This window comes from Sturnus vulgaris, chromosome 6 (assembly GCF_052056855.1).
Source record: "Sturnus vulgaris isolate bStuVul1 chromosome 6, bStuVul1.hap1, whole genome shotgun sequence".
In the NCBI taxonomy this organism is placed as follows: Eukaryota; Metazoa; Chordata; class Aves; order Passeriformes; family Sturnidae; genus Sturnus; species Sturnus vulgaris.
The window spans coordinates 37,678,820-37,695,483 of record NC_142248.1 but is presented as its reverse complement, the minus strand read 5'-3'; the positions used below and the strand labels follow the sequence as shown (position 1 = coordinate 37,695,483).

General features: G+C 36.2%; 1 protein-coding gene across 1 annotated transcript in view; it reads right to left on the bottom strand.

Annotated features, from left to right (window-relative positions):
• Positions 1-16,664, bottom strand: part of PPP2R5C (protein phosphatase 2 regulatory subunit B'gamma) — a 76,438-nt gene that overhangs the window by 51,008 nt on the left and 8,766 nt on the right. The window contains exon 3 of the mRNA XM_014871955.2: positions 8,412-8,571. Within this exon, the coding sequence (XP_014727441.1) occupies positions 8,412-8,571 (160 nt within the window). The remainder of the gene's footprint in view (positions 1-8,411; positions 8,572-16,664) is intronic.

Sequence of the window (16,664 nt, the reverse complement as noted above, 5' to 3'; positions counted from 1 at the left end):
CCACAGCAAATTCATCTGCCCAAAGGTTGCCTTTATTTCCATTCTACACCACCTACTATTCTAACTGATAGTGGCAGAATCAACAACGTAAGATAATTAAAATTGCATGAACTTCTATTGACATGAAGAACCAACCAGAAGTTGGTTAGCTCTCAGACCATATGAGTTTTCATTTTCTGATTGAGAGAGGAAGGGAGGATATTTAGTCTGAGCTCTAAGATTACTAAAGGTATAATTCCACAATTGCTGAAATTGCTATTCCTCATCAACCTTGTTGCAGGCTGCTTCAGGCCCCCTCCTGCACTCCTCTCTGCTTTACATTTGAAAATATTTTGCTCTCATCTGCTTCAGTAGTCATCAGACCCACAGCTGAGTTGGTGTAGTCCTCTTAGCCAACAGAAAGCCACGTCATTGTCAGGTTAGTTTTCTGCTAACTTAGATGGTGCTCCATGGCAGTCTAAGCTGAGCTAAACCTATAAGAGCTACTGCTGCAATCCCCTCCCTTCTGAGACACAGGTGCCCAGCTGTCTGAAATTGCTGTACAAGGGTTTGTGCAGCTGCATGGCTGAACCAGATTAGGAAACTGAGCACAGTTAAAATGAGAAAAGGGTGAGTTTGAGCCATGTTGATTCCATTATCTGGTCCACCAGACAGACATTCATAAAAGGGACAGAAATAAACATGACTTGCTTTTTCTGGTAGGAGCAATGTAGTTTATTTTCCCCTCCTCCAATTACAGCCTACACAAAACTTACTGTTCTCATAAATTACGTCAGGCTATAAGAAAACGTGGGTCTCATCACAACCCTGAACAATGAGTTGCTCAAAGACAATAACTTTGTTTTAGAGAAGGAAAGGTACTGGATACTACACATTCTGGAGGAGAACCTGTAGCAATAGGAAGCATATGGGCTTTTCGTACTAGGTTCTCACTCGATTTCAAAGGACAACCAAGAGGAAACTCTTCAAGGAAACAGAGGCCATAAATACCACGTTAATACCCAGCTATCAAAAGAAATACAGAGATAAGAAAAATATACTTACCTGGATAAATGAAAGGGATATGAACTATCATGCAGTTTCCTGAAAAACTTCCCAAGTTTGAAGCATGGCAAAAGACAATTACTCATGGAAAAATCTATAATACTCACTCCTTCTAGGACAGCAAAATTTGGTTAAAAGAGGAATTGGTAAATGTCTAGATTGTGACTGGATTTCCTGTCTCTTTCTGGATTTCCTAATATTTGCATGGTCACTGTAGCACACAGGCTCAACAGTGCCAAGTTTTCCTTCAATCAATCTTGTATACTCAAGAAGTTTTATGAGTGGGGGTAGGGAGAAAAACCAGTAGATATTGGTTTATTCAGAAAGCTGTACAACACAAAATCATTACCTTAAAAGAAATCTGTTTTAAAATTAGCATTGGTACAAAAATGTAATTCCTAGGGTAGATTGCAGAAGTTCATTTCAAATACTGGCACACTATTTTAATCAAGCCCTGTGCAAAATCCACCAAAATAACACCAAACTCACTGCTGTCTGTGGCCTTATTACATAGGTCACACATACCACTTTTAAGAAATAAAGTGTAAAAATTACATTTAAGAGTAAAAATTTGAGACTAGGTTAGTTATCCAACAACCACTGATTGATATTTATGTGTATAAATTCAATATTTGATCTGTAGAGGTCTTAAGAAGAAAGAAGTTCAGTGCAGCAGCAAAAATGTGTAGGTCTGATTATAATGCGGATCTATGCAATGGAACAAAATGTTCCTTTTGTGAATGAGGGCATAATAAAAGGCATTTTAAGAGAGATCTAAATTGAATTCAGAGACAGGTTAGAATCTAGAAAATAAGACAATACCACATTTTAAATCCTATTTTTATAGATTCTATCCAAACTTCAGTGGAAACAAGTTTGGTAGGAAATGCTGCCAGTGACAGATGTAGTGCATTCTTCTAACACTTTCAGCTGCTGACTAATGAGTAGGTGTTTGATAGGGCAGTTGAAATGAAAAACGGTTCACTAATCCAAGCCTATGATTTCATGTAAAACTAGCTGAAAGAATTCACACACTCAAGCAAAGTATTTTTCCTCTAACACCTTTTTGTTTGGTAGCTCTTCATTCACTAGCTATCAAATTCCTTCATCTTTAAAATGCTACATAGCTATTCAGACTGGATAATTTCTAAATATTTTAATATTAATTACTTTATAACCACTGATAGATCATATGTTCCTGTATGGACACCAAACCATCGTCAGCTTTTGGTTTAAGAATTATATACACTTACCAACACATTTTAATAATTATTTTAAACATTTAAAAGAAAAATCAGTACAGGAAAGTCTGTTTACGCAATACTGATAGCGCTTTTAAGATCAAAGTTCAAGGACAAAGTTGCTAAAGTAACAGGACGAAGAGCCTCCACAGTTCCTTCACATAATACAACACATACACTCATTGACACAACCATACTGATATAGGAAAGAACAAGCTTCTGCAGTATTTTCCATTATGGACTTTTTGTTTCAATAAATTAAATATAACAATGGGCTGCCAAAAAAAACCTATAAAAGCACAAACACAGTCAGGAGGAGAAGGACAGCATTTAGCATACTGAGTTACTCCACTATAGGTCACACACAAGGGAGAGCAGAATGATCTGTTTTACAAAACTGTATTCATTGATATTTTACATGAGAATTAATTTATTTTGCCTCAGAGTCTTGCCTTTTAAATGAATTATATATTAGGGCAAATTACATTTTATAGCAGCATTATCTTGTTTAATCTACCATCTTGCTTTGCACAAAATACTTATAGCTGAACAGGAATGTTACCACCTTGCAGCTGGACACAATTTCTCAATTGCTACACATGCACATAAGAAGTACAATAAAACTGGAAAGGCCAAAGTACTGCATATTTGTTCTCTACCTAAGTTACAAGTGGCAGGAGTAGATTTCTGCAACGAATGTGATCTTAAATATTGAGATCTCCAGTTTCAGCAGCTAATATGAAAAATGCTCCTCAAAACCCCAAAGCAGTCTAGTAGAGCCATGATTCTCATAAATTCAATTATATTGCACACACCCAGTCAGTCTCTTTTGTATCATGAAAACAGATGCTAGCTCTAAATGGACAGGTAACACACTCAGCCTAAGTTTAAACATATTCCAATATCAGTTTGTAGAAATTATCAACAGACATGGTTGAATGTCTTTACAGTACCGAGAATATAACTTGACTTTCTCATTTACTTGATATCAGTTTTGCTTGTCTGTACTCTGCAGTTGAGAAAAACACACAATAATTTTACATTTCTGACCTCTTGAGCAATTCTCACTTTCTCCTCCTTTCTCATGGTTGCAACACTTTTATCAATCAAAATCTGGTACAATTTTTTTTTCAGGTATCAGATTCAAACTAGAATCATCTCTTCTGCAATTTTGATGCCTCAGACTTTAATATTTTACAGATGATGAAAACAGAGCTATCTCCTAGACAGCCATTTACAACTTAAAACATTAGGAAAGCTTTAATAATGCTTGCCTCCCTGTCAGAGTCCTGTATCACAGGCAGACAAGTTGAGGCACCACCCTGATATTCTTTTACACAGAAGAGTCAGAATTTGGCAGAGCTCTGAAGTCTCTGCTTGAAAAAAAACCAAGAATCATGCTCTCTGCATGAAATGTGCTCAGAAAAATGACCTGTCATGTTCATTTCTTTTCCACCCCCCACTTTTATTGGGTAGGTTTTTTTGGTTGTTTTTGGGTTTTTCAAATAGATATGACTAATAGTACTTCTAATCTTCAAATCATGCTAAAGCAGAAACTGACATCACCAGAAGATCAAAACCAGGACTGATCAAAATGTGTGGCAAGATCTTCAACAACAAAATACTAGAATCTGTTTAATCCTACCATATGCAGATATTCTACATTAAAAAAACAATTCTGTACTTCTCACCACTAAAAGTCAGTACATATGTCCTCAGCTGTCAGTATAGCTCATTTCTTCCTACCTTCATAAAAGCCTTTATAAGAATATTGTATCCACGCCTTTGACATCAAAAGTCCAACTCCATGAGGTAAATAGTAACTTTTAAAATAAATTCAGAACTGTATTTGAAAATAAAAGCTGATGTCCAATCTCTATTGTATCTAACAATGTTCTCTTTTATCTGAAAGAAACCCCCAAACCCCAAATAATACCAACAAAAAACTTCAATCCTAAACAAACAAACTAAATCACGACACTGCACCCCAAGAGGCCTTTATATGGCTGCAAAAGGATTTTACCCAGCTTTAAGAAAGTATACGAAAATGCTACAAAAAAGTTTATTTTTGAATCATGCCCGAATTTACATATGCGTGACTAACATAGGTTCATTGGGAAAGTTTGCAACATTTCAGAATATTAAGTAGTACTGACTTATTTTTTTAAATTTGTTATTCTAGAACTGACAGAGAACATTCCTTTTAATGAGTATTACTTGAAGATTAAAGTCAGATTTATGACATAACCGTATTTGACAGTGCATGAAACATTTTATCCTAGTTAGGGTGTTTTAATATTATATTTTAAAATTCTTTTTATGAGAGAGTGAGAATTCATTCTTACATATTGTGAAGATTCAGACCACATCCTTAAAAATCTCACCACTTTGTACAGTCATTTTTATTTTACATTTAACTACCATTTACTATTTACTGTTTACTAAAATCAGCACATTCATGCAAAATAACGTACAAATTAAAGTATATTCACCTGTTTGCACAGTAAAAAGTCTCATTTACCATGAAAAAATTAGCAGTATTGTAACAATGAATTCAAGCTTATTGCAGAAAGCTGAAGTGAGGATCTGCAAAGAAGACAAACTCCTTCACTGTTTCAGTGCTGTGTCAGGTATGCACAAGCTTGGATATGCTACTTTTAAAATATATTTACATAATACTACTGAATACTTATGCTGTTTATTTCATAGAGAACATGTTTTTAAAATTTTAAACAATTGTAACAATTTACATAACTGTAATATTTTATATTTAATATATTTATTTTAACATACCCTAAATTACAAATCGCTTTCTTAGGAAACCAAAACTGAAGAAACTGTTAAGTTTCTGAAGGCTGAAGCACCCTTTGCCATTTATATTTGATATAAACAAAGCATTAATCTGCAAGCTTTCAAACCACAATAAAATAAAACAAAAGACATATTTAAATCTTTACTTAAAGTAAGTAATTTTTTCCCACTAAACAATTTAAAGCAAAAATTAATTTTTTGTAACTTAAGTACCTGTATTACCAGCAAAGGGAACCGGATAAGAGAAATCAATAAAGCACAAGCTTGTTGGCACAGAATTTTTCTTTTTTTGGTCAAAATAGGTAAGATCTTTTCAAGATGTTTGACCGTGCTCTGAAGGCACTTCTCCAGAGATACTTCTAGGTTATGTGTAGACAGACAAGCTACCTGTACTACCCAGCTAAATCAAGTTGCACTGCACTGTGCTGCAGGGAGCTTGACTAGCTTGCAGCTTTGCTAATATATGGATCTTGATGTTCTAGAAAAAAATTACATCAGAGACTTCTCTTTTCTACGTTCAGCTCTCTTCTTAGAGCCTCTTAATTCATGATCTATTTCCTTTTCTTTGTGCATTATCTGAGCTACTCTGCTCCTCCATTTCCTGGATAATCTGAGGGTGCATAACATTAGTCATAAGTTGCTCCAATGAACACAATTCATACCACACTAATACCAGTCACCAGGACAAATATGCTGGTATTTCCAGAAGCTTATCATCAGCATTTTGTGTAACACCCAAGAGAAAGTTTGCAGCATGCCTGAAGATCAAAAATTATTTCTCAAATAAGAAATCTTGATGAGAAGCTTGGCAGCTCTTCCTTTCCCTCTCACTATTTGAAGTGATCTGCTGACCTCATCTCCAGATCGTGGCCCACAGATCATTTAGATCTTACCAGTTACACACGTTCATATATCTAATAGGTACCTTAAAGCATACAATGGCAACCTCATTCTATATATTGTGCTTAAAATACAGTCACATGTAAAGTACATCACACCACACAGTAGTCAATGCAACATTTGTAAGAAAATACACACCTCTTGCTCTACTACAGAAAAAATAAAGGTTCCACAGGTACTGTAGCCATAGAAATATAGCAATCTGCTATGAGTAACAGCATTTTGAAAGCTGGTTAAGCACAGCTAACCTGAAGGAACACTATGTTCTTCCTAGCACTTCACAGAAGTCAAACCTGTCTTAATCATTTCAGTCCTTTAAATTACAGCCTGCCAGTCAAATTTAACTCCTGTCCAGACACAGACATTAAACAACACACCTAAAGATGTCCAGAAAGAAAGTTTCCCAGATTCACTTGACCCACTAAACGCACATCAAGTCAAGTATTTCTGTATCTTTTAGAGGAACAGTGTGACTGGCCAACAGTATTCTCAGCAACCCTAGCACGTTGGAATTATATCAGGAGTAGGCACATGCAGTGAGTAAAGCCATTATGCAGACAACTGGTATGATCCATGAGATTGGGTACAACTTGATAATAAAGCTATTACTACCTTTACTAGTAAAAGGTGGCAATTACTACCCCTCACTAGATCAACAATTGCACCAGTGCTCCATAACAAATTTTGATCCTTGACAGCCTGGGGATGTATACACAGCATCAGGCATCCACCAGGGAGAAGCTCAAGATCTTTTCATTCCTTTCACCTGAGGGTGGGGAAAGTGATTACAGACTCAAGGCAAATTACAATGCACAATACGTCTATAATTTCTTCACAAATAGATACACTGTGTCAAAAAGTGATAGAATGATCTGAGGAAATACCTCAGACAGTTTCTGAGAATTTTTTATTTTTTACCCCTCCCTCCTCCAACCACAAGTAAGCATTCTTCTGCACATCACTGACCTACTGGTTTAAACTGCAACACAGCCAAGGTAGAAACAGATCTCAAACTACACCACTGCAGGATGGATTAGTTCTCCTGTGTTCTGTCTGCACTCATTTTCCCCATTTCCAGCTCTCTGTTCACACTGCTTCTAATTACATGCTCAGTTCTGGTATCCCTGAGCTGCAGTCCCAGGCACTACCAGACCCACTGTATTTAAAATAGGACCAAGAAACAAATTATTTTCTTTGTGGCTGAGTCTTTGAACAAAAGGTTACACCAGTCAATGTGGCTGTATGCATAACTTCTTATAAAAATCACAACTTTAATTCAATGTCTTTTGCTTATATCACTCATGCCCTGGTTGTCACAGCCTGTGTATCAACCTTGTATATCAGTTTAAAAGACAGAACATATTATTCATAATCATATCATAATGTGGTGCTAATTATTATTATTAAAAAAAATAATAAATAGATTGAAATTAACTAACTAAATAATAAGTAGTTTAGTCTTGAAATATATTAAATAGCATCTTGTATATAGGCTGTTATACAAATATGATGGACAGTATTTCAGATTCTTTTTGTAAAAACAGTATCTGTGTGAAGAGAAAAATCTTGCAATCTAATTTGATCTGAATAAAATGCAGTGTAATTCAGATAGGCTGAGAAGCAGAGTTTATTTTCAAGAAACACTAATATATTACATTAGGAAAATGATGAGTGGAGGAAAGAATCCAATAATTTCCCAATAATTTCACATTGCCTACACCAGTACTACTCAACATTTCAGTGATCTATTAGGCTTTCACTGCCAATCTAGAACTCTGTAAAGCAGTACATACTGCACTTCAAAATTGCCTTTTATTTTGTTTCCTCTAAATAAGCCTTCAGAACAAATAAAGATGATAAAAGCTGGGTTAGTAAGAGAAAATGCATCAGTTAACATCATCTTTTTGTCACAGACTGAAGTAAATATAAATCTAAGAGATAACAAAGCCTTAAAAATCAACAAAGGAAAAATTCATATGCACTAAAAAGGCACCACTCTGCTGACCCATGCTCAGGAAAAACAGACCCATACATAGTGATAGATCAAGTCTTCTAACAATGTCAAGAGACATTTCAGCACAAAGCAAGGTTTGAGCACTGCACTGAGGACAGATACTTAATATTTTACAAAGAAAGCCCAAACACTCTGCTTTTATGCGAGATGTGTGAATATGCTGTCACACAGACATTGCCTATACTGATTACCAAGAAGGCAACATACTGGAAGTCCTCAAATGCAGATAAAACAAAAAAAACAAAACCACCCAGTGCAAGTATGTGCAGTTCAGTTTGCATATGTGCATACTTGATGTATTATGCATGCTGTCCAGATATTACAAGTATGATAGCTGAGATGCTTCTTGGTTTCATGTCCAAATTTCCCCACAAGAGTAATTCTACTTTAGAAAGACATACCTTTTAAAGCTGGCAGTTTTTGAAGCTCCCTGTTATTGCTAACATTAAACCTTGAAGAACTCTGACGCTTTTCCTTCTTCACTACAGTCTGTGGTGCTGGTACTTTGATTTTAGATAGTTGTGCTGGGGGAGGAGTGCTATTTGACTTTTTGTTTGACACCTGTTTAAAAAGAAATTAAAACCGTTAATTACAGCCGAACTTAGAAATAAAAATCTTCTAAAAAGCCATTTTAGTCACAGAAATAACTGAAAATTAAGATTCTTTTAATTAAATATTATATCCATCATTCTCTGAATGTATTGCCACCTATTGTTCTGCTCATCTTTTCAGCATTCATTTCTGTACCATAGCCCTCATACAGATGAGAATAGATCACCTTGGTGATCTCCATTTATTTGAAGTTACCAGACAATGAAAAGAAATTTTCAAATAATGTAGTTCCTCAGCTACTCTCACCTGTCCCCCCGAGAAGTCCAGGTCTCATAGGTATTTAAGTTCATCTTCAAAGGGACCTGAGAAACTTGTCTGTTTACAGCAGGCGAACCTTTCACTGCCTATTCATCCTGTGCCTTGCTGCCAGAGTCCTAAGCTTGGCCAGGGCAGTCAGGCTTTGATATAGTTAAAGGAGTGAGTCTTACTATTGTAGTAGCTTTTACAGCTTCTAAAACACACATTAAGATTTGTAGTGGTTTATTGTCTACTCAAAGCAAGTTCCTTTTACTGTAATAATCCTTATTAGATTGTCACTGTACCTCTGTATGAAGTTTATAACATAAACCCAGAAAAATGGTTCACACTACAGGTTTTCAGTTTGTTGTTATTTCCCTGACTACACTTGACAATGCTCTCTCTCAGGCTGAATAAGATGCATCATTAACAAAAGCCTGTCAGAACTTGTGGTGCTGCCTTTCTCATTCTTTTTTATTGTTTTTTTTTTTTTTTGGTTGTTTTTTTTTAAGGAGGAAAAGCAGGTTTAAAGGAGGCAATAATTAACTTTTAAAATATGAATAATTTCATGACATTCATTACAAGAATAATAAAACATCTAGGAGTGATCCACGCTAAAAATATAGAAACAGCTGACAAGGACCTGTTGCTGCAATATTGTCATTCATTTTGCAGGTCCTTAATTTGCTGCAGAAGTCTCTCAAATTTGCAAACTAGAAGCAAACACATCTTGAAATATATCTTGGCACTTCTTCCTTAGAGGAAAGACCATATTCTTCTCAGAAAGCATCCACAAGATAAGCAGTAGGGAAAAAATCAGATGAGAATGAAATTCATGATGGAAATCAAGTTGTAACACTGGTACTTTGGCAGTTTGACTTGATTTAATTATAATTTTGTTAAGTGTTATAGGTATGAAAGCAGCTTCATTCTTGAAATACCATCAGTGGCATTTTCATAGAGATATTGCTAAAACAAGAGAAACCAATTTTCTTCACGTTCTGAAAAGTATTTCCAGAAAAGCTTATTCATCAACAATTTGCATAGTCTTGTAGTGTGTACATTCAGCTTGCATGGAAATGTTACCATACATAAATATCTACCTTTTGAGTCTCCAAGACAGTAATTTCATTCAAATTGTTTTTCTAATAGCATGACTGGAAAAGAATATATGCTTCAAGAATAGATTAACAATTGTATTATATTATACACACAGCACTTAATATATCAAAGATGACTGAAAACAACATTTAGATTTCATTAAACACATTTAAGATGGCCATTTTTCAAATTTATTATAAAAACAAAACCCCTTATACAGCCTTATAGGACAAATAAGGGGAGATAGTACAGTGAGTATTACAAGTCTCAGTTATCAAAAACACTCTAGAAATTGTTTCAGTAAAAATGGAAAAACATCAGCAATTGGAAAGCATTTATGTACAAGTAATACCCGTCACATTGCATTTTCCAGACTATTTCAGTTTTTAATCTCAGACACTAAATGCATAAAAGTGTTTATGCTGAAATACAAATGTTCTGCAAGGTAATTTCTATCCTGAAAAAAACCTGAAGTTTTAAAAAGCATTACAAACAAAAATATTAATAGACTAAGCTAAAAGAAAAACAGCACTAAGAATTAGGAAGCAATGACTTACCGAGTATTAAGCAATAAATGCTAATTAAGATGCATCATAAACATTATTACCGCACAGGATTCTGTACTTTCAATATTCTTATTGAGCCTAATGGTGTTTTTCTAAACTGGCTACTTTCCACTGTCACCTGTAATTTTTCATTACTTGGAACAGGAAAAGCCTTTTTCCTGTTTCCTCTGTTCCCAAACAAATTCTCCATTTCAAATTAACAGGTGCTCTCATGTGTCTGCACACATGTTCACACTACAGTACCCTAAGGTAGCACACACCTCAGGGAAGCAAGTATTCTAAATTGCAGAAAAATTCTAAAATTAGCCCAAAGTGGTTATTTAAGAGGATGGATAACATTTCTAAGTAGAAATGTTGAAAGAAAGCTTTTTTGTTGCTATGGCAACTTCTCATCTAGAAGTGATGACTCCAGAGTAATTCTAGCCCTGAATCACTGGACCATTTATCCAACAGATTTTCTCCTTCTTCCTACCATCAAGCATGATCACCCCTGTTTTTCAGTCATGCTCCAGTCAGCCAGCACATACCAGAAAGCTATCAGAATAATTTCTAACCCATTATCTCAGTGCCACGCAGCAGTGCCCAATGACCTCTGCAAGTGGCACTACCACAAAAGAGCTGGCCTCCAGGGCTTGCCAACAACATTGGAGAGAAGGGCACCTGGAAAGGGAGTTAAGTCAACTTAAGCCACAAAGCTCAGTAATTTTAACCACGTCTCTTAAAAAAGGCAAACAAATTCAGACTAACACTTGTGTCTTCATCTGCTAAAGATTTCAAGGTAACACACTTTATATGAAAGTACAGTGCTTTTGAGTTCAGATGGAAGAGCCAAGCTCTGCTTCTTCCTCCCAGTAACAAACCAAAGTACCACAGACACACAATTCCCAAGAGTAAGTAATGGACATTCTGCTACATCAGTGAACAGTTCAATATATTTGACACCAGAACAGTCAAACTACAGACAGCTTTTTATCAATTCTCTTTGTATGACTAGAATAAGCAGTACCTATTCTTGCCCTTGTTCTGGCAAACAGCTCCCTCCTACCCAAATGTTTATATAGACAGACACAATCAATTCCAAAAGTGCTGTTAAAAATCTAAAAATGTGCACAAACTACTCTGAAAAATGTCGTATCAGGAATGTTTCTTCAAATAATGATTAAAACACAACCCTCAGGTTTTCTGATCAATTTATTTCTGAAAAGCTAGAGCTTTACGTACTTCAATGAACATTAAGACAATTAGCTAAAGTGTGATTTCAACTTTTAAATTCTGATTTTAACACTTGAAAGTATACAGCTTATGTTCCTCAGTGCCTGTGACTAAGCTTAAAATTAATTCAAGAGAGTGAAAGGTAGGGAGAAGAGGTTTCATGTCAGTCACAACAGTTCAAGGTAGATATAGCCCTTGCATCCCTTCATCCCTTGAATCCTGCACCAAACAGGATGTGGTACATTCCTTTTCTTAGTATCACTCTTTTGAGCAAAGTTGCATCTTTTACCCTTCTGACATTAAACAGGCAGGTAAAGATAAGAACACAACACTAAGTTTGCAACCAGGGAAAGAAAGATATGAATACAGGTAGCACATCTACAGTTACAGCCAATTTTTCTTTTTAAATTAAACTAATCATTATTAAGCATCCCACAATGCAACTTTTGCTTTTGGACAGTTACCTAAGACAAAAGACAGAGTATGGTGAGACCTGGAAGGAGGATCCACTCTGCATGCCATGTATGTCAACAGGTCTTTCAGAAGAACCTATTCCTTTTCCAACAGTCTCCCAAAAATGCTATTCAAGCTACCTTGACAAACAAGGACAACCAGAAGAACTCTGTCTGACCTTAGCTTTCAAAGCACACTCACTAGTAACTGAATTAGACCAAAGGACACAAAGCCTTCTCATCTACAAAATCAAAAACCAAACCAAGCCAAGCCTAGAGTGGGGTCAACTCTACAATGATGCAGTAAGCTTGCATACTGCTTTCTAAGATAAACTGGTAAGAGCAGGGTGAGGATTTGAAAATGACATGATGCATCTGTCATCAAAAGATTTAGAAGACTGGATGGCTTACTGGTGACAAAAATCAGATCTTCTGAGTACAAGGCAGTGGAGATCCTCTGCCTGAAGAAACACAGTGCTGGGCAGCACCCTATATGGTGTTTCTTTACACAGATCAGTCTAAGACTAAGATGTAAATTTCTGCCTTCTAGTAAGTATCACCACTGAATTCCAGTTTATATCAGTGTGCACACCATTCCACAATGGCAGCAGCAAAGCCTGGAGAAAAAACTCTGGGCTATGAAATCTGGATAGGTGAACTCTGTACCAATTCATACATGACTGAAATACAAGTATACAGAGCAAAAAGCACAGAACACTTAAAAAGAATCATCAGTCTGAATCTGAAACAGAGGGAAAATCCTTGTTTTACTGCAGAGTTAATCCCTTCCCTCTTCTCCTTTTGGTATAGTAAGTAGCCTCCATGGACTTGTTTTTCATTAGGATAAACAGAAGTCTGATCTACAGCACCCAGAAGAGCTCATTTCTTGCCAAGGCAGCTTCAGAATGCTATGAAAGCATTTTGGATTACATCTAAAACATACTTAGAATGAAATTGAAATACAGGTTACTTTACTGAAACTAAACACAGATCATCACAAAACATGAAAGGGACATTAACAACTTGATTTTCAAAACTGTATGAGAGCCCAGCATATAACCAAAATAATTTGGCTAACAGGTTGAAGCTTAATACATAATCAATGTCATTAGGCTGAGAAGTGAATTCAATGTAATCTCTTGAGATGAGAACTGAAATCAAAGATCAAGGAATCAAAATGGGTGGAGAACAGTTAAAGAGCCTTCCATGCAGTTTCTTCCCCTCTGCAGTAACTTCAAAGTAGTGTGAAAATCTCTGAACACTCCAGGAATCTTCAACACTACCACAGAGCTCTCTCCTTTGCAGATCTACGTTTACTGGTTTGGGGGTGGGAACAAGGACGGATCATATCTGGCATATGGCCCAGCTGCCATCAACCTGGTAAATATATCCACACCAGACCTACAGGAAGTGGGCTGGTGACGTGACATCAGCAGCTGGGACCAAGGCAAGTTGTTCAAGACAACACTACCAGGAGAGCAGTATTTGTCAGCTGATTTCAATTCTGTGTTGTTAACAGCAGCAATCCAACATGACTTCTAAGAGGATAACATCAGAATAAACTTTTTACTGATGGTATTAAAGATAAGGCCTGACAGAGCTTTCAGACAGTCTACAATAATTCTAGTATATGCAAGTACTGGCAGAGTTTATTATGGAGAAAGTAGATATGATTTTTAACATCAATATTTTCAATCTAGAGAGAATCAAACTATACAAAGCTTGATATGGAATACACTGGATACATAAAAGGAAACTGATCCTTAACATAGTTAAAAACAGCAGGGAAACAACATGTTTGCAGGGTACCATTTTGGACAGCAGATGTTTCTGAAGTTCTTTATTGAAGATTCTTGCTACTATGCCATTATTGTTCACTAGTTTTACCACCACAAGCCAGTTTGGACAGAAAATTTAGAGAGGAGTCTCTGGAGAGGCATCTTATGATGCTGAAGGTTTTGGGTGGTTTCACACAAATGGCAATTTAGATGTCTATTGTTTTTCCTCAACAAAGTCATTTGCCAGAATGATACCTGGATTGGCTGTTAGAACGATCTTTGCAGCTGCCTTTCTAGCAAATATGCTCATTATTATTAAACGCTCTCAGTAGTTGAGATTACTACCCACTGTATCTCAGTGTAACTTACTATGTTTTTATTACAGCAAAAGCTGCATCCTAAAACTTTGAGGATCCATGCTGTTATGATAAGCAAAAATATTAACTTTTCAACAGGATAGTAATGACAAAGTTCGTATATTTTAGCACTGACGGATTTATGTTGTAGTACTTGTCTAACAACCATGATTTTGCATTTACATACAGCAGTGCTACTGCTGCTATTCTCAACGTCTAACTATGGAGTTCCATTAGTGTTTTGCCAGAGACAGCATGGAGTCTGTTGAATTGCGTCAGTGACTGGGATGTTTCCTACAAGCAGTGAAGGCCATCTGGGCCTCTTTGCTGTGGAGGGGTGCCCATAATAAACTTTACAGTCACAAACCACTTTAAAAGACTGATCCACAACTTGCTGAAGCTCTTCTGCCTTTCTTGCTGCTGTTTATTTTTCACAACACAAAGCTTTGCTTGTATTTCCTGTTAGCTGCTTATACACAGGACTCAAATTTTATCTTCTAAAGAATTCTGTCATCACAGCTTTGTTTAACAGACTGGACTTGCAACACACAAAACCAATCCCATGTTTCAGCTCAGTGTGCTGCATCCTTGACACTATAATTTTACATTCACAATTAAATATCAGTAGCATAAGGCTTATTTTCCATTTGCTTCTTGTAAATTTAATTTTGCTTTGACTAGTTTATTCCAGGAACAAGCTGATGCTTGATTCCCTTCAGTCAGAGCTCATTTCTTCAGCCCAAGGTTGCAGAGTGCTGGCAAAGATCTGAGGGTGCCCAGGCTCAGACTTCAAATGGATTCACACTGCTTTGGGTTTGCTAAAACACCACTATCAGTGAGCACGTGGTACTTCACAAAAGCAGCAAAGCAGCACTTGTTTCCTAATGCATCTTCTATGACAAAACTTCAAAGTAAGAAATGTCCTTAGGAAAAAAGTTGTTACCTCCAACCACTACTTAGCTGATTAAATAAGATTTAAACCAGATAACATCCTAAATATTATTTTAAAACATTTCTATAAATGCAGGGATAAAGAACCTGGATAAAGGATGGCCTGGCTTAAATTACTTTAGTTCTTGATTTTCATTTATAATTTCACTTTGATGAGCCTGAAGCATCCTTTAACTTTAAAAAAAACCCCAAAACAACAAAAACTACCTTTTTTCTTTTTAGATATATATGCACATACATATATGCACATGTATATATATATAAGGTTCCCACACTTGAAGGAAATCACACACTAACTCATTCGTTTTATGCACCAACTCCTATACTCTATTGTAAATTTTAATTATATACAGCTACAGATGAGTTAAGGCAACTGCACATGTAGCTTTACCACTGAAGTCCATATTTTTGTGCTCCCTGATCTATTCATAGAAGCTTCTCACTTCACACACTTAGACTGAAATCTTTTTTTACTTCGCCTCCTGCCCATCAATTTGGTATTTGTATCAGATGCTATTCGAGAGAGTTAAAGTCCATGACAAATAACCTGGTCGAGTGGAAGGTGTTCCTCCCCATGGCAGGTGGGCTGGAACTGGATGATCAAATGGGTCTCTTCCTACCAGACCATTCCATGATTCTATGAATAATAACCTTATCTGCTTCTACAGAACTGTTACACCAAATAATTTAATCTTTGGCTCTCATCATGCTTTTATTTTACATGTCACTGGAGAACTTACATGTCAGTATTTCAGACTGCTAATTTGAGAAGTGATGAGGAAGTATATAAAAGTCACTATAAATGTGTAGCAAATTATATTTGGCAGTCATCTTTTAAAAAGCATATTCAGGAATAGGCCAGGATTTTTTTCCTAGCTTTTCGTTGGTTGGTTTCTGTACATGGCCCTCTAAGCCCGTTGCAGGGAAAGACAGCCACACAAAAAACCCCCAAAGCCTATCATCTCACTTCTAGAATTACAAATTTATTCTGCTTTCAAATGAAATTGAGGGGAGAAAAATGCATACAAGCTATGTTTTTAGTCCATGAACATACGGGTAGATTCAGCAGCTACCTGTTTTTTCTCACCGTTTGTATTCTCTAAGAGAAAACTACATTAATAATTCTGTATTACACGTGTTAATGTATATGTGAGTACTCTCTGAGTGGTAGGCCTTAACTCTCATGAAAAAATTTAAGAGAAGCAATTTGAAACAAAGGATGAAAAGGATGTTTTCATTTTACAAAATGCTGGTATCCGTTTTTGAAAGTCACTTTTTGCTCCTTTTGATTACAACACCCTTTACCTTCACTGCTGTGCTGTTTCCATTCAGGAAGGATTCAGAGAGCTTAAAACCACCATTAGGAAGCAGAGGATAGAAGTACTAAAC